The following is a 24,565-nucleotide window of genomic DNA, read 5'->3' on the forward strand; positions in this document are numbered from 1 at the left end:
CTGTAACCAGTCCACTCAGCCACTCAGTCTCTCTGTCCCACAGTAACCAGTCCACTCAGTAACCAGTCCACTCAGTCTCTCTGTCCCACAGTAACCAGTCCACTCAGTCTCTCTGTCCCACAGTAACCAGTCCACTCAGTCTCTCTGTCCCACAGTAACCAGTCCACTCAGTAACCAGTCCACTCAGTCTCTCTGTCCCACAGTAACCAGTCCACTCAGTCTCTCTGTCCCACTGTAACCAGGGTCACTTAGCGTGCTCATTGGTTGGTGCGATAAATCAGTGATTAATTAAGGTAGAGACTTCTTTCTTCTTCTTCTTCAGGTGAACACACAGACAGGTAAACAGACGGACAGTTGAACAGACAGACAGGTGAACAGACAGACAGGTGAACAGACAGCTGCTGATTTATCTCTTTTCTTTTGTTCCATTCTCACACAGTTTATCAGGACTTTTGTTTTTACTCTGATGCAACTTGAAATGTAGCAAAGTACTTGTGATAAACAATACTTCAGTACAAGAACAATTACTGCTTACTGAGTACAAATACACAAAGAAAAAACTTTGTCACATTTAACAAGACGTCATTTGTTACTTCCGCCCCTGCTAACCAGTACTCATAATGTTGGAATGGTACTAACTAGCTCCAGGATTTCTGTGTCAATTACGGTAATTAGATTTAATGCCACTTTATTTAGGAATCCGCACCATGTGAGAAGTATATAATCTGAAATAAATAAGGTGTTAAAAGTAGATTTTGACAAAGGGCCTTTCTACAACACAGTGCCAAAGGATTAGGTAATAATGCAGGCCTCTGCTTTAGTTGATACTGGAATCCAAAGGTCATAGTGGCGCAAACTCCTAATCAAATCATTATAAACCATTAAACACACTGAACAGGGAGCTCTGGTGCAGTTGTCTGCTTTGATGATCCAGCCTTTTGTAACTGTGACAACAATAAAGCAGATACATCTTAATAATTCTTAATTCTAGATGTTGATTTTTATGCGAATGTGTTTGCAGTAATCTGTAAAGAATGTGGTGTTTTAATGTTGTTAATATTGTATTGTTGTGCTGTTGTCTTCATGTTGTGGTTCTTGTTGTCGGAGTGGTGTTTTTGTGTTGAGGTTGTTGTTGTTGTTGTTGTTGTTGTTGTGGGTGGGTTTTAATACTGTGACATGTGATAGTTGTCCTTTACTGCTGTGTTAGAGTGTTATAGTCCAGTGTTAGGTTTCCCTTCTGACAGAGATGTTATTCTCTTTTTCCTGCCTAGGTACTACAGATGCAAATTAGTTTATAGCTAACTCTGGTACTGCTAAGGAGCTGTGCATTGCCCCTGTCAAATAAAAACATTTTTGTCAAATAAATAAATAAATTTTATCTATATTATTGTAATTTATTTTATGCCTTTGACCTTATGCTTTTTTCTTTTTCTTTCAGTGCTTACTTGTGTTCAATTTGTTGTTTTTAGTTCAGGACACTTGTAATTGTAATTGTTCATTATCTCTATTATTCCTTTCTTCCTTTGGTGAGATTCCTTCTATTAGCCCCTAGGGGTTATCTTAGGCTACATTTACACGTGGCCGGCTATTTTCATAATCTGACATTTCACCCTCTCCGTTTTCAAAAATAACATCGCGCACAGCTGTCAGTTTTCAGAAAAGTGTTTGTTTACACGTACCCTTGTATATACGGCGTCAATGCCATCAAGAGCATGCCAAACCTGTGGCAGTGTAACGAGAAGCTCAAGCCCACGTTAGCCAATCAGAATCCCGAAAATAGCAACAACAGCAACCAATCACTTGCTCTTTGTCTTCCTCCATTTGTCTCAGTTTACATGCAGATGTGCAAACAAAGATTTCCAAAATCTCCACTCTGGCCGGAGGTTTTAGAAATAATCGTTTTCAGAAAGAATCGTTTTCAGAGGCAAATTCTCCGTTTGCGTGTAAACGAAGGGCACAAATGAAGGGAAATGTCTCCGTTTGTAAAAATAACCATGTACGTGTAAATAGGGCATAATGCCCTGTTAATCTCCCTGCACAATCTTTATTTTTTATTATTTATTTTTTTTGTTTTGTTATTGTTGTCTTGATTTTTATTGTGCAAAATAAACAAATTCAAAATAAATAAATAGATGTGCTGAGAATCCAAAGACATCCAAAGAATGACTTACTCAACAAAAGCAGTTTTCTAAGAGTATTCTATGCATATTTACAAGAATATTTCTTGCAAGTTTCCCCTAAACTAGCCTACTTTTTGCTATCTGCAACCTAACACAACACTTTTTGGAGAAAATCCACTAAATACTTCATCGAGGATAGTGAGAGATAAGGTATTTCCTGGGAATGGTATATTTAGAATTGCAATTAAAGTATAAAATGATAATAATCTGTGGTCTAAACAACAAACGTTTTGTTCATTTGCTCAGTCAAGTGAATTGCTTTTTTTTTTTTTTACTTAATGGTCACATATTATGCAACATACCATTTTTGTTAATGTATTTTCAACATAAATATGTTCCCAATGTGACTAAAGACCCCCAAACTAAATTATGAGGCACATCCATATACAGTTGAAGGCAGCAATAAAAACAGACAGAAAGAAAAGTCTGCACAGTTGTAGCTCCCTTAAGTGCAATTAATTAGCACATTCAGTATTTGACTTAAGGTCAAGACCTTCGTTTCTGATTGGATCAAATATTAATTTTCAGGTTTAAAACAATATATCTGATATATCTACTATGTTGTTATTGTCTGAGAGAAGATGGAAAAACTCTAAAATCACTCCTGTGCTCCTCCCCGTTCTATCCTTGTCCTTTTATAAGAGGTTTAGTTGTTAACACAAATAGCCCTTCATCTACTGTAACAGATTCCCTGTGTCTCCAGACTTCTCCAGACCTTTGACCCCTTTTTTCAGTCCACCTACCATTAATCAGATTAAAGGAAAAAGAGAAACAAGGACTGAAAACCGTCTCAGTGCTGTCTGGTTCATCCTTCAGTAGAAGTGTGTGGTCGAGAGGAGTCAGAGGAATGGCACAGGGATCGGACAGACATAGCGGTCGTCATGCCAACCCCTTCATCCCGCTGTATGACTGATGGTCGTCTGACAATTTGGAGCTCTCATCAGCTTTCAGGCCGTCATGTCCGGACGCTGGCTTTGGACCCAGGTGAGACTTTGCTGATTTCTCTCGAAGTGGGAAAAAAAATAAGCAGGCAGGGCAAACACACACAAATGCATGTGCATGTGAAAGGGATTTACCTAAAATGGTCCATGATATTTTGGAAAAAAGAAAAACTGCACAAAGCTACTAAACATGAAGACAGGAGATAGGGCTGCACAATTAATCGCAATTGTATCGAAATCGCAATATTGATATCCAAATCGCAGGGGGGCGCAATATTTGTTAATGGCAAAATATGTGTGAAACCATTGTGAATGAAGTAGTGTGGTGCTGCAGAGACGTCCCGGCGTACAAATCCTATCCTACAGACTAAAGAAAAACATCTTTGTTTGGTACAGATCCTCGCAAAAATCACACTAATCATTTTAATTTCTTTCAATGTTAATAATTTTCAATAAAAATGAGAATAATGATACAAAAACGATCATTCCCTCTAATATCGTGAATCATATCGCAATCGCAATATCAGTCAAAATAATCACAATTAGATATTTTCCTCACATCGTGCAGCCCTAGACAGGAGCGTCCACATACTGTACTTTTGGCCATGAAGTGTAAATCCTACAAAAACCAGCCAATAGAAAGAAAATATGTAACACAAATGAAGGAGTTAAACATCAGGATTTGGTGTCAGATCAATAAAAACATGAGCTTCTTTCCATTTTTCACCAAAGTTCAGCCATTTTTATGATTCTTTTGATAATCTGTCAGCAGTCTAATACGTCAGAATAGGAGTTTGTGCACTCATTCATGCCAGTCATGAATTGGTACACTGTGTTTCTTATTGCTTGCATGTACATCATTTACAACACCCATCTTTTTATCCACCTACGTCTAAAACAGGTTTAAAAAAACAATGCTAGTCACAAACCGTTGCCCCATTGTTCTCAGAGAGAGAGACTCCTCCATGAGTCATGAATGGATTGTCCTTTTTTTGTAAACAAGCTTGGATTTCAGCCAAGTGTTGTTGCGCAAGCCTATTGAAAGCATAGATTGAGCGCTTTCACTCAAGCGGCTATTTGCATCAGCTTTGCTTTTGTTTGTCCTCATTGGCACGTCCTCCTCTCCCACAAGGCAGCAGCAATTATCGGAGGGAAGGGGCCCCCAGGAATGCCGCTCGGAGCAACACATGTTTATCACAGGGACTTACTGGAATGCTACCACTCATGTTAGAAGGAATAATACAAAGTGAGATTAAGGATAAAATGTGAGGGGATATCTTTGGTCTTAAAATGTGTATTTCTGGTTGCTTTAAAGTGCCCATATTATGAAAGAATTTGGGGTGTTATTTTGTGTCTCTGGTGCTTCCACACGCATACAAACTTGGAAAAAAAAACCATCCATGCTGTTTTGAGTGAGATACAGGTTTCTGTATATAACCTGCCTTCAGGCTCCGGGTGAGCTGTTCAAAATCTGCAGGGCTTTCTACATCACTAGCTGAAACGAGGGGGCTAAACCATGCTGGCACTAGCATGCTAGCGGTTAGCCCCCTTGTTCTCAATGGCAAAACACTGCTACAACACACACTAGTTCACCATAATCTACAAAAGAACTACTTCCATGTCCCTGTTCTGCAGGTATTCCACGCAAAGTTGGAAGCGCGCCCTCGTTTAGAAGAAGTCTCTCAGCTAATCCTGCCTCGTACTAACTGAAGTTAGAGAAATAGCTAGCTAGCTGATGTGATCTTTACCTAGCTACTGCACGTAGCCATAAAAATATCGTGTTTTTTGAAAATTAAACCATGTAAACCTATTCTGGTACAACCTCAAATTACAATTATGAACCTGAAAATGAGCATAATATGGGCACTTTAACAACATCTTGACATGTTTATAAGACAAATATCTAAATGCAAAATTAAGATGGCGTACTTTGTCTTATTCTTATAACTCTTATTTTACGTCTTACAGTTTACGAAGTTATGAATATCCATTTTAAATTCATATAGCCCAATATCATAAATCCCAAATTTGCCTCAAGGGGCCTTAACGATCCATACAGCATACAATACCGTCTGTCTACAGGTCCTCCATTTAGATAAAGAAAATCTCGCCCCCCAAAAAAACTTCAATGGGGAAAAATGGAAGCAACACCAGGAAGAGTAACAGAGGAGGGATCCCTCTCCCTGGATGGACAGACGTGTAATACATGCCGCGTGTACAGAATAGACCAACAAGTTCAATTACAGTATAGACAATCAGGTTGACCTGAGACACACAGCCTTCCCCCCACACACAATGAAGAGCTGGAAATGAGGACAGGAGACCAAAACACACAAGAGGCAAAGCTCAAGCACATCATTCACACAGATTGTAGAAAGGAAACAAGCACACACAGAGGTTGAGCTATACAAGAGGAGAGGCTGAAGATCCAGATCCAAAACATCTGGAATGAGGCACAGACAGCCAGGAGAGAGAGAGAGAGAGAGAGAGAGAGAGAGAGAGAGAAAAGGTCCCAGGACAGCTGATGGTCACAGAGAAGCCTGAGTAAAGCGAGAGAAAAAGGAGGAGAAACTAGGACGCGAGAGAGGGAGGGAGAGAGGGATGGGCAGGCCGCTTGGACGCTGGGTGATAGGGAACAAATCAAATATCCTGATATTTTTTACCAAATACATCAATGTCGATATTGCGGCGATATTGTAGGGTTGACTATTGGTGCTTTCACAATATAATTACACAATGAGAGTTTTGATAAATAATCACCAATAATGTGGATACAATGACTAAGTGTATAAAGTAAAAAATAATAGAACAGCTACAACAGGTAAGTTCAGAAAATGGCATCACTTTACTGTAATGCAGCCTTTAAAACCAGGAAAAGACAACAGAGTCAGAGTCTGATATCAGCAGGAAGGTTATTCCTAGAAACACACAGCATCTTATTCATGCGCGCAGTCATTTTCATTTTCATAGTGTTTAACCCTATGTTGTCTTCGGGTCAAATTTGACCCGTTTTCAAAATTTCTTTATCGGAAATATGTTCTGCCATTCAAAATAATAAAATGGTTTCAAAACAGTTTTCCTGACTAAACATTGACATATACCAGTCTGTGATAATCCATCAACATATATTCATCTGATCTTCACTATAGTAAAAATAATTCATAATTTCTGCCTATTTTACTCCAAAATAAGGTATAATGTCATGTACAGTAAATGTGGTTTATTGACCATAAATAAAAAAAATAAAAAAATAAGTGTAAAACTATTGGTAATAAGTTGGAATGAAGTTGGCTAGAAGGTGCACAATAGAATTGGGTGATACTATACTTTATGTTTTATAAAAAGGCAAAACAGACCGGGAGTTAATTTTGTTGGAGGACAACAAGTGCATGGTCGACAGGAAGACAACACAAGGGTTAAGACATTTTTCAGGTTTCAAGTTTATTGAATCATATATATATATCATATATCTAAAAAGCAAACAAGTTTTGCACCAATGTGGTTCACAAAGACAGACATATAAGTTTACAAGCATAAAGAAATATATGTGCAGATGTTGTGGGAATAAAACAAGACAAAAATAGAAACAGGCTTGAACACAATTTAAACCTGGGTTAATCCGATAAAAACTGAAAAACAGGTTAAACATCTGATGTATTTTTAGGTGCATGGCTCCTGAAAATGTGACGGTGAAAATACATTTGATACATATGTGGCAGCCTGGCTTTACATTTGTATAGTTACTTTGCACAGAACACGTATGCACCTTTTTAGGTTAAAATGAAGTGGCTGCAGTCTTCCCTCGACAGAACAGAACAGCACAGGTGAAAGAAAGTTTGGTTAAATGAAAATCAAATAATATGTGACAGCGTGGTTCTAGCTGTGGGTGATATTTGTCGTGCCTCTTGCTGTGCACATGGCTTTACTCTGCAGCTACTCTGCAACGGTCAGCTCCACAGACTAATAATCCTACAACTATTGATTTGCTCAGAGAGACTTCATTCACTGGGTTTGTAAAGCCAATCCTCTTAGCCGAGTCTAAACCAAGCCAACCTCTTATTTACCTCTTGTTTGTTACGCAGTTCCTAGAAAGTTCCTTAGAAAGTGTGGCTCTTCTGAAGAATTACAGTGCAAGATTTTGGCACAGGCTGCTATTTTCCAACATGAATGTAAAGACGTTTTGTCCTAAGAACAACTCATCCTCAGTGTTGGGCAAGTTACTTTTAAAAAGTAATTAGTTACAGTTACTAGTTACTTCTTCCAAAAAGTAACTAAATTAGTTATTCAGTTACAAATTATGAAAATAACTAGTTACTTCAGAAAGTAACTATTGCGTTACTTTCAAGTACATTTTTAAATGCTCAAATGTGACCCCACCTCCACCTACCCCTCTTTAATGGAACTTAAAAGACATTGATAGACAGTGCATGTTCAATTATTTATGATAAATCTGAATATTATAATGAAATGGACACTTAATACAATACAATGTACACAAATCTAAACTATTTTAATGTTGCTGTGGGACAAAGTGAGACTAGCCTCCAATCAAATGCCATGTATGTAGATATTATGTTTATATAGTGGATCGATACAAATAACACAACACCTCAACAGGCCACAACTGGGCAAAATTAAATGATGCTTGTTAAGCACTATACCAAAAATAAATAACAAATATATACACTCTTTGTAGTGCAAATAACGTAAGTGGCCTGATCTTTATACTTGTGCGCTGGTGTGTGTGTCAAGCTGGTGTGCCAGTTTAGCTGGTGATCATGTTAACTGGTGATATTTGCATGAAATCAGTGAATATTCAACAAGGCCCTGCCCTCCGTTCTGCTCTGCCTCCGCCCCTCGAGTGCCAGAGGCTCACATTTTCATGAAGTGTTTGCAAGTGAGACAAAATAATGGATATTGCTGAAAACATGTCCGTTTAAGCATCACATCCACACAAATACGACACATACTGTATGAACGGAAAAAAATAAAACGAAACAACGCACTAGAGATCTGGCTGGGATTTGAACCTTGGATGTCACGGACAAATAACATATAACATATGAGAGAAATATACACCCATGTTAACTGGTGATATCACAATTTAACATGGGCAAATGCAAGCCTTGAAACAGTGAAGTAGGTTCATCTTTGCCTCACATACCAAAACCTAACTGATGTACAACAAACAGGCATGACCCCACTTTATCCCATTTTGGGGGTAAAAATTAAACACGTCAGTCATGCGCAAACGTGATAATTTATCATTGTTGTTGTGGGCCATCTCATACGAAGAATGTGTAGATCTATCTCAGCACAAACAGTCTCTTTCAACCTGTGGCACAAGTCAACTGATTATAGTTGTGTTTAATTTCATTAGACCCATAGTATGTCTGTGTCGACCCAGAATCACGATTTTTGTCTTATGGTAACCATAGATACACTATTGTTATGACCATATTAGTGTTATCTTAGTTTCGGTTAAGTTATGAAGTGAGTTGCAGTGATTTGAAGTGAAGAACAGATGAAGCTTATTTTCTCCAAGTTTGACTTTTATTTATCCCACACATAATTTGTTGGCCTACTTTGACGACACAATATGGTCATTATTATATGATTACAAAACATCAATGTACTGAGAGAGTTTGATAACATTCAGATATGTTGCTGTTTCAGATTCCTAATATAAACAGACAATTTTAGACGAGAGGGAGGAGTGAGGGAGGAGCTGCTTACACTCTACGCTACGTTACACACTTTCACTGGCAATCACATCATAGCCAAGCCCTAAAACACCCCCTGCTTTATCGCTGATTTTAATCAACAAGACCATAATTCAAAAAATGAACATCATTCTGTGTTGCAGAAGACTTAAAACTAGCAATTGAGACCATAAACTCATGAAAATGTTTACTGAGGTAATAAATCAAGTGAGAAGTTGGTCACTTTCTCATAGACTTCTACAGAAACAGACCTCCTTTTGCAACCGCATGTGTCGCCCCCTGCTGGAATTCAGATAGAACGCAGGTTTAAGGCACTTCCGCATTTGCAGCACTTCGCCGAACCGGATGCGTTGTCCATTAATATTAACAGTCTATGGGAGAAACCCACATGAGACAGATACAGGAAACTACTGTGAGTTGGGGCGTCTCGCAGTGGTGTAGTCTAATGTATTGTAGTGGGTATACTGTACTGTATATTGGCTGGATTCTGCATTTGGGGGAGGGGGGGGGGCCATATCGTAGTGGGGGGGTTTTCTCTGTTTCATATATTTATTGGTTTGCACACAAAAAACAGTGAAGGCACTTGGATAACAATAACAAACATATTTGTATACAACTTTTTTTAAATTTTTCTTTTTTTTTTCCCACATAAAGTAAAATAAAATGAAATTAAAGTAAAAAAAAACAACAAAAACCTGTGAAAGGGAAAGAAAGAAAAACAAAAAGGGTGCGTGTTGGAGTTAGGCCCAATTAGCCTGAAAAAAATTGCATAAATGTTTGCCACTTACTGTAACATTTGGTGAGATTACCATGTTTAGAGTATCTTATTTTTTCCAGTTTTAGAAAGGACATGACATCAGTGATCCAAAGTGTATTGGACGGGGCATTTGTTGCTTTCCAATTAAGAAGGAGATGGCATCTCACTATCAAGGAAGTGAAAGCCAGGACCTCTAACTGCACTGATGAAAAACGGTGGTATTCTTGAGGAGTGCCAAAAATGGCTACATGCGGAGAAATATCAATGGTCTTGAGGAGCACTTTAGACATGGTGTCAAAATAAGCTTGCCAGATATTTCCTAGAGTTGGGCAAAAGAAAAACATATGTGCAAGATTACAGGGCGAACCAGAGCATCTGTCACAGATCAATTGCATTAGGGAAAATTTGTGATATTCGGGTTTTAGAATAGTGACATCTGAACACTACTTTAAATTGTATTAAGGTCAAGTGGGCACAGATTGCCAGTAAAGAGGACGAGGGACATGATTGTATTTCCAACTGACACCAAGGTATGTTGACCAATTTTAGCCAAAATATAGTTTTAGTTATATTCGTGGCCCAATAATAAACTCTGAAATTTGGTAGAGAGAGGCCACCATCAAATTTGCAATTCTGAAGTATTTTTAGTCCAACTCTAGGTGTCTTACCATTCCACAGAAAATGAGATATAACTGAATCAATGCTTTTGAAAAAAAACTTTAGATAAAAAAATAGGTAGGCACTGGAACAGAAACAGGAATTTTGGGAGGACATTCATTTTGACCACGTTAATTCTACCAATCAGGGAAAGGGGGAGGGAACCCCATCTTTGGAAATCAACCTTAATCTCAGTTAATAGGGGAGAAAAGTTTACAGCATAAAGAGATTTGTAGGACCTAGCCACATGAACCCCCAGATACTTAAATCCCGAAGGACTCAGTTTGAAGAGAATATCAGATTGAGAGAGCTGCATTGCTAGGGCATTGACCGGGTAACATTCACTCTTCGAGACATTGATCTTGTATCCCGAAAACGAACCGAATCTATGAAAAAAAGAAAGGATAACAGGGCACGCCCCTACAGGATTTGTGACATACAATAGCAGATCGTCAGCATATAAAGAAAGTTTGAATTTGACACGGGACTGCGTAATGCCGTTAAAGATGGGGAAAGACCTCAAATAAATGGACAGAGGTTCTATTGCAAGAGCAAAGAGGAGTGGAGACAAAGGACAACCTTGTCTACAGCCACGATTCAAGGAAAAATAACTAGATTGAACATTATTAGTTGTGATACTGACACAGGGTGATGTATAGAGAAGGCGTATCCAGGATATAAAAACATTACCAAATCCAAATTTCGTCAAAACTGCAAACAAGTAATTCCATTCAACTCTGTCGAACGCCTTTTCTGCATCAACAGAGATTACGACTTCTGGAATGGCAGCGGTTCCTTTTGAATAGATAACATTCAATAAAGTACGGACATTATAAAAAAGCTGACGTCCTTTTATGAAGCCTGTCTGCTCCTGAGATATAATTGTTGGAAGCACCTTCTCTAGACGACGTGCCAAAGCTTTCGCAAGAACCTTGGTATCGACATTCATCAAAGAGAAGTACAAAGTTCGGGATCCTTGCCCTTTTTCAGAAGAATGCTAATAGAAGCCTGTCTCAAAGTGAAAGGAAGAGAGCTGTTTGACAGAGATTCTACATAAACAGCATGTAACAGCGGAATGAGTTGATTATGGAATGCCTTGAAAAATTCAACCGGGAACCCGTCTGGCCCAGGTGCCTTATTATTTTGCATACTTTGTAGAGCCAATGTAAGTTCTTGCGTAGTCAGTGGAGAGTCCAACTGATCAATTGCATCTGTGCTCATATCCGGAAAATCTAGGTCTTGCAAAAACGCATCCATATCAGTCAAGTCCGATGGAAATTCCGAACTATACAAAGATTTATGAAAGGATGAAAATACTGAATTAATAAGGTCAGGTTCCTCCACCAACATCCCCGACTCATCTCTAACACGGGGTACTAAACGTGAGGCTGCTTGTCGACGCAGTTGGTGAGCTAGTAATCGTCCAGATTTGTCTCCATATTCGTAGTATTTGGCCTGAGAATGTAGAAGTAACCGCTCAGCTTCATTAGTTGTGATCAAGTCTAACTCTGTTTTCAATACCACACGCCGCCTTAGTAAATCAGGAGAGGTGGATGCGGCAAGCTGTTGATCCACAGATTCCAGATCGGCTGATAATTTTTGAATGGTTGACATTCTTGATTTCTTCAAATGAGCAGAATATGAAATAATCTGACCCCGTAAGTAGGCCTTTAAAGATTCCCACAGGAGCATCTTAGAAATGGGTTCCGATTCAGATTGGTTGAGAGATATAAAATCCTCAATTGTACTTATAATAAATTTATGAAATTTGTCATCAGACAAAAGAGATATGTTAAATCTCCAGTGGGTGGGGTAACGAGATTCAGACGAGAACTGAATGTCCAAGGTTAAAGGTGAATGGTCTGAAATAATAATAGGATGATAACAAGTATCTGTCACTTTGGGCATCAGTCTGGCATCAATAAAAAAATAGTCGATAAGGGAAAATGTCTGGTGTACCTGTGAATAAAAGGAGTATTGTCTGCCAGTTGGATTACGAACCCTCCAGGGGTCAATGTAGCCATTGTTGGACATAAAACTACTAAGAGTTCTAGCCATTTGTGACTGATACAAGCTGACTTTAGAACGTTCCAGCTGAGAATTCAAAACACAATTCATGTCCCCGCCAAATATAAAGAATACATCATTTAATGATGGTGTTTCTTAAACAGAGTATTTGAAAAACTAGGATTGTCAAAATTTGGTGCATATACATTGACAAGTAGAACTGGAATCTGGTATATAGTCCCTAGAATGATGAAATACCTGCTGTCCTTGTCAGAAATGATTTTGGTCTGTGTAAATGGAACTGATTTACTAATCAGAATGGCAACCCCTCTGGCCTTAGAATTGAAGCTGGAATGGAATATCTCCGCAAGCCAGGGACATCTCAACCGTGCCTGGTCATTATTTCGCATGTGGGTCTCCTGCAGAAAAACAATATCAGGCTTTAAACGCTTTAAATGAGAAAACACCTTTGAGCGTTTGACAGCACTCCCCAAACCCTTGATATTCCAACTAACAAATCTCGCATTTAAAGCTTTAATACTTGTCATGTTTAGTTTATATCACAACCGAAACTGCAACCACAATTCAACCTCCAACACAAAAAAAAAAAAAAAAAAAAAAAAGGAGACAAAAATAGTAGATAAGCCCAAACCCCCCTCCCCCCGCACCTAACATTACCCCATCCCCAAACGATAGGATACCGGTGCAGACTCCACTAGGAGTCATTAGCAGAACAACTAAACTCCGTGTATTAGACCTAACAGTCATCTTCATACTTCTCCAAACTCAACAGGAGCTCCTGCACAACAATAATAAAATGTGTAACTTAAATTACAGGGTGTAGATTCAACTAGAACAGTGCAACTTGTGTGAACCTGAGAAAGATATTTGCTTATCAAAATAATAAAATATTTGTGCCACTGTTACTTATGTCCCAAAGTCAAATTTACTTTGATGTTACATGAACGTTCAAAGTCATTTTGTAGGCAGGTGGCACTCAAAATCAGCTTGAACTATTTAAGGGTTTTGATAAAAACAGCAGCCTCTCCAGGGGATGTGAACTCCTTTGTAACCCCTCCACTCGTTGTGATCCGGAGGAGAGCAGGATATATCAGACCATACCGTATGCCTGGAATGTCCCTGAGTTGCCTCCTGACGTCGTTAAAAGCAGCGCGTGCTCTCGCCGTCCGGGCTTTGTGATCCGGAAAGATGGAGATTGTAGAGTCCCCAATCTTGATCCGCTGCTGGGTCCTGGCACGTTGAAGGATATCAGCACAATCTGCGTAATAATGTAAACGTGCTATTATGGGGCGTGGCCGCTCTCCGGGTTTGGGCTTGGGGTTTAAGGATCGATGAGCACGATCAATAAGAGGTGCTTTATCCAAGTTAAGCGCTTCCTTAAAGTGCCCATATTATGAAAAAAACACTTTTTCTGAGATTTGGGGTGTTCTTTTGTGTCTCTGGTGCTTCCACACACATACAAACTTTGAAAAAAATCCATCCATGCTGTTTAGAGTGAGATACGGTTTCTGAATGTGTCCTGCCTTCAGTCTCTGGGTGAGCTGTTCAACATCCGCACGGCTTGTGACGTCACAAGCCGAAACGAGCAGGCTAACCGCAACCATTAGCTCGTAGCGTTAGCATGCTAACGCTAATGCTAAAGCTAGCATGCTAACGCTAGCATGCTACCTCGTTCTCAATAGCAAAGCACTGCTACAACACACACAAGTTCACCATAATCTACAAAAGAACTACTTCCATGTGCGCCCTCATTTAGAAGTCTCCCAGCTAATCCTGCCTTGTAACTGACCGAAGTTGTAGAAACAGCCTTTCTTTTACTGTCTATGGAGCTAGCTAGCTGACATGATCTACATCTGAGCTACTGGGCATGTGCGAGTGCAATCAAAGATAGTACAGAAGAAGAAGAAGAAAAGAGGTCTCACTCTGTAGCTAAAACAGAGACCAGCTGAAAAGAGGAGCTGCAGCAGTGAGAGAGAGCACTGCAGTACAACACAAATATGGTGTTTTTTGAAAATTAAACCATGTAAACCTATTCTGGTACAACCTTAAAATACAATTATGAACCTGAAAATGAGCATAATATGGCTGCTTTAAGGCAAGGCAAGGCAAGGCAGCTTTATTTGTATAGCACATTTCAGCAACAGGGCAATTCAAAGTGCTTTACATGAAAACAGATTAAAAAATTTAAAACAGATAAAGCAGGGTGGAGGTAGATGCTGCGGTAACCGTGCCACATTGCTCAGATAACCCGATTATACGGATGTTATTGCGGCGAGATCTACCTTCTAGATCTTCACATTTATTCTCAAGAGCCAGAACTTTATTAGACAGGTTCTCCACTTTACTCTTGAGGTACGCCACGTCGTCTGTGCAAGTTGACAGCGATTCCTCCATCTCAATCACAGTCCCCCTTAGCTCACCCACGTCAGACTTTGTAGCGGCTAAGTTAGCCGTCAGCTCCGTTTTCACACTTTGCAATTCTGACTTTATTTGGGATAGGTTTTCAGTCATAGCCATCTGTAACTCAGACTTGAAAATGCCTACCATCTCTTCTCGGAGAGCAACGAGAAGTTCGGCTTTAAAGTCCGCAGAAGTCATACTCGAAGCCGTGACGGTGCTAGCGGTGCCAACGCCATCTCCGTCGTGAGGCGGCAGTCCGACAGGATCACGCTGGGCCGGGGATGTAGCCCCTGCATTAGGCCGCGCTCTCGATGCCGTCTGGTTGTCCGTATTTCTGGGTTTTGGAGGCATGACGGCACTTAATACAATCAAAGAAGCTCTATGATATCAAAATCTGTACACACCACGGCGGTAGAAAACACCCTGATAGTCTTTATAAAAAGTTTCTGCAGGAGCCCCCGGAGCCACGTCTTTACGCCATTGGTCACTAACAGGAACTCCCCCAGGGAAGTTTTGAGCATCAATGACTTCATTTCCTGTATTCGGATACACTTTTATGCACCAATTTACAGGGGAAATACCTTTATTTAGCCTACGTGAAGAAGAAAAACACAGATGATGATTCAAAATATATCAAAAATATAATGGAAAGTATGTTGATGCTTGTCATTGGGCATTTTTAAGTGGGTGTATGGAAATCCTGGAGCTTTCTTAGTGGGTATACTGCGTATACCTGCGTATCACATAGACTACACCACTGGCGTCTCGGTTCTAAACCGTCTCTGCACATACTAATGCACATACTAATGTCCTGTCAGTGGTGTGAAGGTTATCCTGACTAAGAGGAGGGCTGAACAACGAAAGGATTATCCTGGCGCTCCGCCCTGCCTGCCTACTAACACAAATCTAATCTGGCTCTCTCATCATGCAATCAGTGGCTTTGAACAGCTACCAGACACATCATGTCATTCCACTGCTGCTGCCGGGCCATCAGAAAACAACCTCTTCTGACTCATAGTCAGTCTTTAACATACTGTATATCCAGCTCCAAACAGCTTTTACACGTTCTTATTTGTACATATTACTTATCTTTTAAAAAAAATCTTTATTTGTATATATTTCTCATCTTTTATATTATACTTGTTGCATGTGTCCTTATTGCAAAGTGGGTCAGAGAGAAACGTATTTTCAATTGCTCTGTATGTCTGGCACATATTGCAGAATTGACAATAAATTTGACTTGACTTCTTTCCAGAAAGTTTTTTTTTAATTCAAATGTCAAGAAAATTTCAAATTTACAATACTGCACTGAGTGTTTGTTTATTATTACAGAATGTGTAAATGGTGCTGACAATAACTGCAAAACGCCTAAGCCGACAACTACTGATTATCAACGAAGATGTCACCAAAATTTGAAAAAGCTGAAGAATCTTTATTATCACCACAATTAAGAAGAAAAAAAACAGAAATTACAGAATGTGTTTTTGTAAAATAATTTAACCTTAAACGTTTACATCATGGTCTGTTTATTTAATATTATAATTGAAATATCTGACATCTGAGCCTTTAAAATAATCCTCTTTTAGTTTGTTAATGTTTCAAAATGTATTCATTCATTTTTATTTGCACAGTAAATGTTCAAAACCTTTGTTTTTCTTTAACAGAAACTGCACAGTGTAGCTAAAAAATATGTCGGGATATGCTAAATCAGACTTCAAAAAAGGCTTTGTGTGTTATTTAAGTACGATTTGAGGTACTTTACTTGAGTATTTCCATTTCATGCTATATTATACTTCCACTTCACTACATTTCAGAGAGAAATATTGTCCTTTTCACTTCACTACATTTATTAAAGAGCTCTACTTACTATACATGCGATTATGAATCTCCAAAAGTATATGAAGTAGTTAAAATTAGCTCCACATTGACCAACTACAACATTACAGTACCACATACATATTCGTTAATGATGATCCACTGACAGTGGCCACTCTGATTTATGAGTACTTGTACTTTTCATACTTGACATTTCATTGCTAATATTTGTGTGCTTTTAAGTGAAATTCTGAATGCAGGACTTTCACTTGTAATGGAGTATTTTTATACTGTAGTGTTTCGCTACATTTACATGAGTAAAAACACGATTTGAATTTGTCTTCCACCACTGAAGTCAGACCTATACCTTTGAACAAACAATAAGAATATGAACTACATACTGTATAAAAAGCACACAGAATAAAAGCAAGGCTGCATTAAAATGTTAATAAAATAGTACTTCCAAATGCTTTCAAGTAGTTTATCCAAAAAAAAAGCAGACCTCTAAATCTAATGGAATAAAGTGAATATTATTAGCAGACCTTGCCTGATAACAGTGGATTAAAAGTGCTTCAAAAATCATTTGAAAGCTAAAATATTAGATGCAACTCTGTATTCTGCCTGGTGTCTATTCAGCTTTCCATTAGAGTCCCCAAAAAATCCATCGGCCTGTCTAATATTAAGCTGTGAGCTCATCTACTAATACACCCTGTGTCCTGTCCGTCCCACACTGTTTCTGGGTCATGATGCAGTCATGATAACTTGATAGGATTATGGAGTTGAATATTTATTGTTTTACCTACCTGCCCTGGGACTACGGGCGGAAAGTAGCAATTGTGCCACAACCCCGGTGCAATGCATCTCTCCCTGTTCTTATACAAGGTTAATTGTTAATTGTGCATTGTCCCTGTTTAAATAAGATTACATTACATTACATGGACGTGGCCTCTTTCTGTGAGTGACACACACAGACTTAGACCGGGTCTGGGGCTAGAGAGGGGAGGGGGCGCTGTAGTTACGGGGCTGTGAGGTGTCAGGCATCGGCATCTAGAAATCACACAGGGTTAAGTGTTTAAATTGGTTAGTCTGGATTAATCACCAGTATTGCCAAATCCCATTGTACGGTGGGGTTTGTGCAGCGCTGGGGGAAGGGAAGGGAGGGACAGATGGACTGACACATGGTCCCTGTCCTCCTCCTCCTCCCCAATCCCTCCCCTCCCCTCACAAACTCTGCCTAATCTGACCGGGTAGGACGAGGGAGGATGGGGGAGGGCATCGGGCATTCGCCACCACCTCTCCCTTTTTTCTGGCAGCACCCAACACAGCCGCAGAGTGAAAGCACGTAGGACGTGGGCAAAAAAACAACTTATTCCCCTGCGAGGCTGGACTGAGAGCAGGCGGACCTGGTGCTCATGCTGAGGCTCTCGGCTGCAGGAAGCCCAGCCGGACTAGATTTACTGCTAATCCAGAATATCGAGCATGTAGGGACAACCTGCTGGACTACTTTTTCTTGTCATCGTCAGGCCTGTTAGAAGTTGTGTTCTGGCCTCTTGGAGGATGTGAGGATGCCATCTTTAAATGTAAGCTGAAAAAAAAAACCTGTTTGTGCTGGAAGTTCATGGCCAAATGTAGAGTCGTCGTGACCGATGAAAAGCAGTTTAGAGGCACAATGTCGGCCTCTCAGGGGATGAACCACAGCAGCGCCTACAACTACTTCCTCAACATGTTGGCCTATCAGGTGAGAGCCGCTGGGCAGCAGCATAGGTGGCAGTCACTGCAGCTGGGGTTTGAAGTTTAGTACTTTAGATTTTTTGTTATTATTTTTTTATAACAATACTGGTAAAGGGAATTTATCATTGAAAATGCTACAGAAATATTGTGAGATTTTTCTAATCAAGATATTTATTTGGTATATTCAAATATTGTATTTAAATAAATGCCACAGTGCAAAAATACTCCATTACAAGTACATGTCTTGCTTTCAAAATAAAAGTAAATAAGTATTTACCTAAAAATATACCTAAAGCATCAACAGTTAAAGTACTTGTTATGCAGAATGGCCTTCTTCAGTGTTATTTTCCTACATATTATTGGATCATTATATATATTATTTTTATAATATATATATTATAGCTCGAGGTGGAGATTTTTGTTAAACTATTTAAAATAGTGTTTTAAAGTTAAATCTATAACAATGCATCATATTTTATAAACTGATTATAGATTTTGCATTAATAATCTGAAACTGCAAAGTAACTATAGCTGTGAAATAACTGTACTGGAGTGAACAATACAGTAGAAGTATAAAGTATAGCATAAAAGGGCCATACTCAAAGTACCTCGTTATAATTTATCATTGGCAAAGGTTGATTTCTGTCATTGTGATTTTGTCTGCAGTTGTGCTGATTTTCGTGTTTTAACTTGAAGGATTCCACGAGTTGGTCAAAAGATCAGGAACATCTGCACAGTCATTCAGCAATAATTCAGCAATAAATACTTTCTTTTAAGGTTGTCAGTGTAGCAGTTGTTTTTGTGTCATTCTACTGAATTGAATGATATTGTCAGGTTTTCATGTTATTACGTTTTTTTTTTGAATATTTCAAAGTCTTTATTTAGCCTGCTGCCTTCAAAGTGAATATAGCAGTATTGCATGATTCATATATTGATGATGACTGAGGGATGGTCAGTCTGGATACACTGAGCGTCTACAACATATTTTTTTCCCAAAGCTACAAAGGATAAAATCTGGGATGTCAGGATGTGAAACAATGTGCATTAATCTTTGAGCAAGAAAATATAAAACAACAAAAATGTATTGTTGTACTGTAGTATTTCACCTCTTACTTTCAGTCATAGTAAGTTCACCAGCGCTCACAAATATAGCTTTCTGTATTTGGAGCTCCTGATTAGAGAGTTGTTTGTCTAAAGTTGGTTTGGTTCTGGGGCAGCTGGCGTTTAAGTGACTCTAATTTTGCATTGCCAGCCCTTCCTCGGAGGAAGGTATGGCGAGTCCACACAGCATTCCGGGATGCGATATTACGAATCCCACTATGGCCACGCCAAGACCCGCCCTTCAATAGCATTTATTGGCCAGGCATCCATGCTTACACAAGGTAACGTAAACCCATTTTTACAGGTCCTATCCCCTGACCAATCGGCTATCCTAACCTTAACCACTTGAGGTGAAATCCCTAACCCCAGCCAATCGAGCTGCTTCGTAGGGCGGGTCTTGGCGTTGCCATAGTGGGATTTGTAATTTTGCTTCCGGGATGGGAGAAAAACGTGCTGTGGCTTATTAGCATTTCTTTAAACCAATAACAATCGCTTTGGTACTAAACGCCGGACGGAGCCACGGTGCAGCTGCATCCGGCGGAATTTCTGGCGGCATCGGAGCAACCGCGGAAGGGGAACACCAAGGATATAGACTAAAGTGACTCTGATGATTGTCAACTAATGAAAACACTTGTGTTAGTGTGGGAAAAACGTTGCGTGGCGAAATACAAACATGCACTGTCTAACTAACAGTGTTAATGCAGTGTGAATTTTCCCAGATGGGAACCTATATTTCTGATTATGCTGACATCACATGGATGCTCGCAATGTTAACGAAAGTTAAAAGTAATTGGTGTATCCGCCCGATGATACGGATCAGCACCAAAATTCATTCCTCGTCCACTGCTACACCCTTCCATGAGTTTCATGAAAATCAGGTCACTAGTTTTTCCTTCAATCCTGCTGATAGACAAACAAAGCAACAAACAAATGGACAAACCCATCCAGAAACTAGGGATGGCTCTTGAGACCCGGTTCTATTAAGGACCCGGTTCCAAATTTCTCAAAATCCGAAAATCAATAAGGTCCGAGCTTATCGATAGTGCTATTGAGACTAGTGGATCATATAACGTTATGTCTAAAAATAGAGTCAGTCAAAACATAGTCGGACTGGCTACCGAGAGCACCGCTCTGTGGGCCGCTTAATCAGCTCATTAACCCTATAAGCCCGAGCTTGTCGTATATGACCAAAAACTGCATCGTTTTTTTGGGGTCTTTATGCAATAAATCTAAACTATTACATCCACGATTGATGCACTTTATGCCCATAATTTATGATTTTTCGGCCATTTATCGCCGCTAGCTTTGATGATAACCGCCATTTTTAATTTCCCATGATACTCTGGGAGACCATTCTGACCAATCAAAAGCTTGTTTACGTCTTGCCAACCAATGGAGGGCTGGTCCGTCATTGCAGATGAAACAATATAGCATATAGTGAAGAGGAATCACCTGAGGGCAGAATAGTTAGATATGACCATAAGTTGTCAAAAGTACCTTAGGGCTCAGAGAGTTAAAACAAAAACAGAGACAGAAGAAATCAAACAGTCACAGACTAACAGTTTTTGCAATAAGAGCAATAACAGTTCTGTTAAGATTAAAAATGTGTTGCCTCGTCTTTCCACCAAATAATTAATTTAGAAAAGTAGCAATAATGGTGTCAATAAACACTCTTATCATTAAGCAGTCTCGAAAATGGTATCAATATCAATAAAAATGAACGATCCCTAACAAAAACATAACCACCTTGGCGGAGGTAATAATGTGTTAGTCTGTCTCTCAGTACTTTCTGACTTCCTTATGTCTGTTGTACACAGTCTTCAAGTTTAGTCATTTAAAACAACTGGTCACTGTAGATTTTTAATCAAACAAACAGAAGGAACTAGTGCATTTGTAGGGGACTATTTTCAGCAGCGGATTAATCCACATTTGGTGCTCTAGTGAGTATTTGTGGTAGCAGGAACAATCTCTTATTGCTTTGGCTTGTGACACTGACACAGTGACAGTGGTAATGTTACCCAGTTTAGCTCACCATACATCCAAAGTAGGCTAAGTTACTGTATGCACCACTTATTCTCATCTCTTATTATCTGTCTGAGCAAAACATTAATTTGTGGTAAAAACACTACCGCTTTTGTCCAAAGGGGCCGCTGAAATCAACACAAACTGAAAGTTACTTTAGTCACTTTAAAGAAAATGCTTCTGATAAAATAGACCTAGTACTTCAGATTAAATGAATAATGTAGGATGGTTGCTTGACATTATCAAATGCTTCACCTGCAGTCGGCCTGCTGGCAGTTTTAATTCAGCTCTGCAAAGCTGCAGTTGTTCTAGCTGCTTCTTTAAACTTTTCTCTCTCTTCTTCAGTGGTCTTTGTTGTGGGCACACAAGGCACACTTAGCACACAAAACTACCATTAGGCAATACATTTATTTAAAAAAAAAAATGCAAAGTTTATTACATTAACCAATTAGGACATTCATTCTCATATGCTATCTCACAACAAAATAAGTAAAGGTGACTTCTATCAGCTTTCACTAACGTCACATCTGATTGTTGGTTGGATTCACGTAACATATTGACTGTAACAATGCATAATCTAGCATGAACATAGAGCCCAAACCATCCCATCCCTGAGCCTCTCTCTTCCCTACAGAGCGCGCACTAATGTAACGGACAAAACGTAGCTACAGTACGTTAGCTTGCTGCTGCTACATAGGCTGTCATTAGCTTTAGTTGATAACGTAGCATGATACTTTAATATAAGGCAATGCTGCGCGATGTGATGCAAGCGTTAAAAGCTGAAGCTGCACATTATTCAAAGCTCAAGTGGATTTTTTTGTTACTATTCACAGGGCATTTGTAATTATCTCCATAACTTCAAAAACTCACGTGAAGGCAGAAGGGCTTTCCCTCTCGCGCTCCGTGTGTGAGAATATAAAAAAGTCACGTGACTGGGTGCAGAAGGCATCGCTAAGGGCAAAATAAATTACACAAGATTGAATGATATGGCAATTAATTTCATTTAACTTTACTAATGATGGGCGTATTGAATTGATGCAGCCACAACAGGAAAAAGAAAGAAAGAAAGAAAGAAAGAAAGAATAAAAAGTTTATTTAGGCTTTTTCTCCAGAGGGGCAGCTGAGCCATTCAGGGCAAATGGGTCCGAGCGACAATAGCCCGTACCTGTGCATGTCCGTTCAGGACGGTGTGTATAGGACTGAGTCAAAATAGTGTTGATGGTAGTGTTGTTGATGGTAATGAAGGAACATGTCATCCAGTTCAACAGCGTGGATACACACCCAAACACTTGTTAGCGATTCTAGTGGTGTGTGTGGATATATGGATGGAAATGTCTGTCCACAACTTCAGTCCTCACTGAAATAATTCAACAGCTAATGGATTGCCATGACATTTGGTTCTGACCTTCACATTCCCCTAGGGTGACTTGTTATAACTTTGGTGATCCTCTTGAAGTTTCATCTAGCGCCATCATCACGTCAAAAATTCAGGCTATTCGCATGAACCATTCATACATTTAGCTACGAAAAATAATGCACTATTATTTTTATGTATTCCAAATATTTATTATGTTACGAGCCGATGGATGTGTGTGTGTGTGTGTGCACGTTTTGCCACCTTAGAATTAGTTCAGGATCAGCTGTGCTTAAATCTTGTCATCCACAGCCCTAATTTATCAGTCAGAACCAGCCAGATGATGTTAGTTGGACTCATTAGATTAATCTGAAACCGATCGCCCTGCTGCCAAACACTCTGTCAGTGTAAGTTGTCTGACTGACACAGTGACCTCCAAGTCCTCAGCCAGCTTCAGTTTAAAGTCCTGGACTCAATGCATCCACACATCAATCATATCGTTCATATGCTGTTTAAGAACTGCCATGGATACTGCAGGCTGAAACCTAAAATATAAGTTAGTCTCTTCAGTCTATATAGTGGAGATGAGTGGTTAAAATTAGTTATATTAAATATGTTAAATATTTTTTAGGCATTTTGCTTTTTTTAGTGGTCAACAGTGCAGATAGACAGGAAACAAGAAAGAGAGACATGAACTTTTGTCACAAAGTTCAGAGTTATACAGATGTGAATATAGAGGCAATGTGAACATAATGTACTGTATGCTCAAATACGTCTGCGTACAAACATATATAATACATCCCAAGTACACGCATATCAACATCTAAAATTTCTGTCATCATGGCATGCACTTCCAACCACAAAGATTCAGACTAACGCAGTTTTCACCATGTCAGTGTGCCATTTTCCTGACACACGAGGCATTTATCAGTAAAATAAAAAGAATACTTTTCTAATCTTGGCGTCATGTACGTATGTGTTTTTTTATAACCCCGACCTCCACTCTTTGCCCTTCCCCTTTAGTTGAGGATGCTTCCTGTCAGGTTGTTAGACCTGACAGGTTGTGTGTTGTGTTTTGTTTGAGATGCTGAGCTGTCTCCATCCTCTCCTCAGATATGCTGTTGCTGTGGACCGGCTCCCTGCTCGCTCTGCTGTGCCTTCTGTCCGCCGGTCAAATCCTCCACCAGCACGCGGATCATGTACACCCTCTTCCACATCATGAGCTGCGCCGTCTCCTGCCTCATGCTGTCCCGCACCGTCTCCGAGCTCGTCAGGGAAAATGTGAGTACTGGATCTTATCCTCCATGAAACAAATCAAAGAAATCAACTGAAATATAACCATAACTAATGATCCTGGAAAGCTGGCAACATATAAAGACCACTCAATACTGTAATTATTCTGTACAAAAGTACTGACACAAATAAGGGAGCAGAGGCCCTAAAGTTTAGCTCTGCAGTCCTTGCATACCCCAAGATAGTTTGTGATTGGCTGCAGCTCGACAAGTACACCAGAAAACAGAAGGAAGAGGACGACAGACAGCTGAGACACATTTAATAGGTGACAGAGAAAATGCAAATCAGCCATTTCAAGTAGGCGTACATGAAGAAGCCAAAAATCAATGAGTAAAATAAAATAAATCACATTGAGAGTTACTGTAGTGTGACTTTAAGAGAGCAAAGAGCATGGGGGGACAGCAAAAGTAAATATGTGACATTTCTTTAATACCTGATATTGTTTTACATTGATTGCAATTGTGGTTACACATAAGATGCACACCATACAACTGCAACAATTATCTACTACATGTTTCCTGTTTAAATCTATTCCTATTAGCCATCCAATTAAGGAAAACATG

At 39.4% G+C, this 24,565-nt stretch overlaps 1 protein-coding gene across 2 annotated transcripts in view; it reads left to right on the forward strand.

The window, feature by feature from the left end:
• Positions 1–2,939: 2,939 nt before the first annotated feature.
• Positions 2,940–24,565, forward strand: part of serinc4 (serine incorporator 4) — a 45,383-nt gene continuing 23,757 nt past the window's right edge. The window contains exons 1-2 of one of the 2 annotated variants that reach the window (XM_035999669.1): positions 2,940–3,164; positions 23,823–23,990. In XM_035999669.1, the coding sequence (XP_035855562.1) occupies positions 3,138–3,164; positions 23,823–23,990 (195 nt within the window). In that variant the 5' untranslated portion in view covers positions 2,940–3,137. Of the gene's footprint in view, positions 3,165–17,721; positions 18,240–23,822; positions 23,991–24,565 lie in introns of those variants that run through there. The other variant, XM_031323529.2, reaches the window with a different exon arrangement.

The sequence above is a fragment of the Sander lucioperca genome, chromosome 3 (genome assembly GCF_008315115.2).
Source record: "Sander lucioperca isolate FBNREF2018 chromosome 3, SLUC_FBN_1.2, whole genome shotgun sequence".
In the NCBI taxonomy this organism is placed as follows: Eukaryota; Metazoa; Chordata; class Actinopteri; order Perciformes; family Percidae; genus Sander; species Sander lucioperca.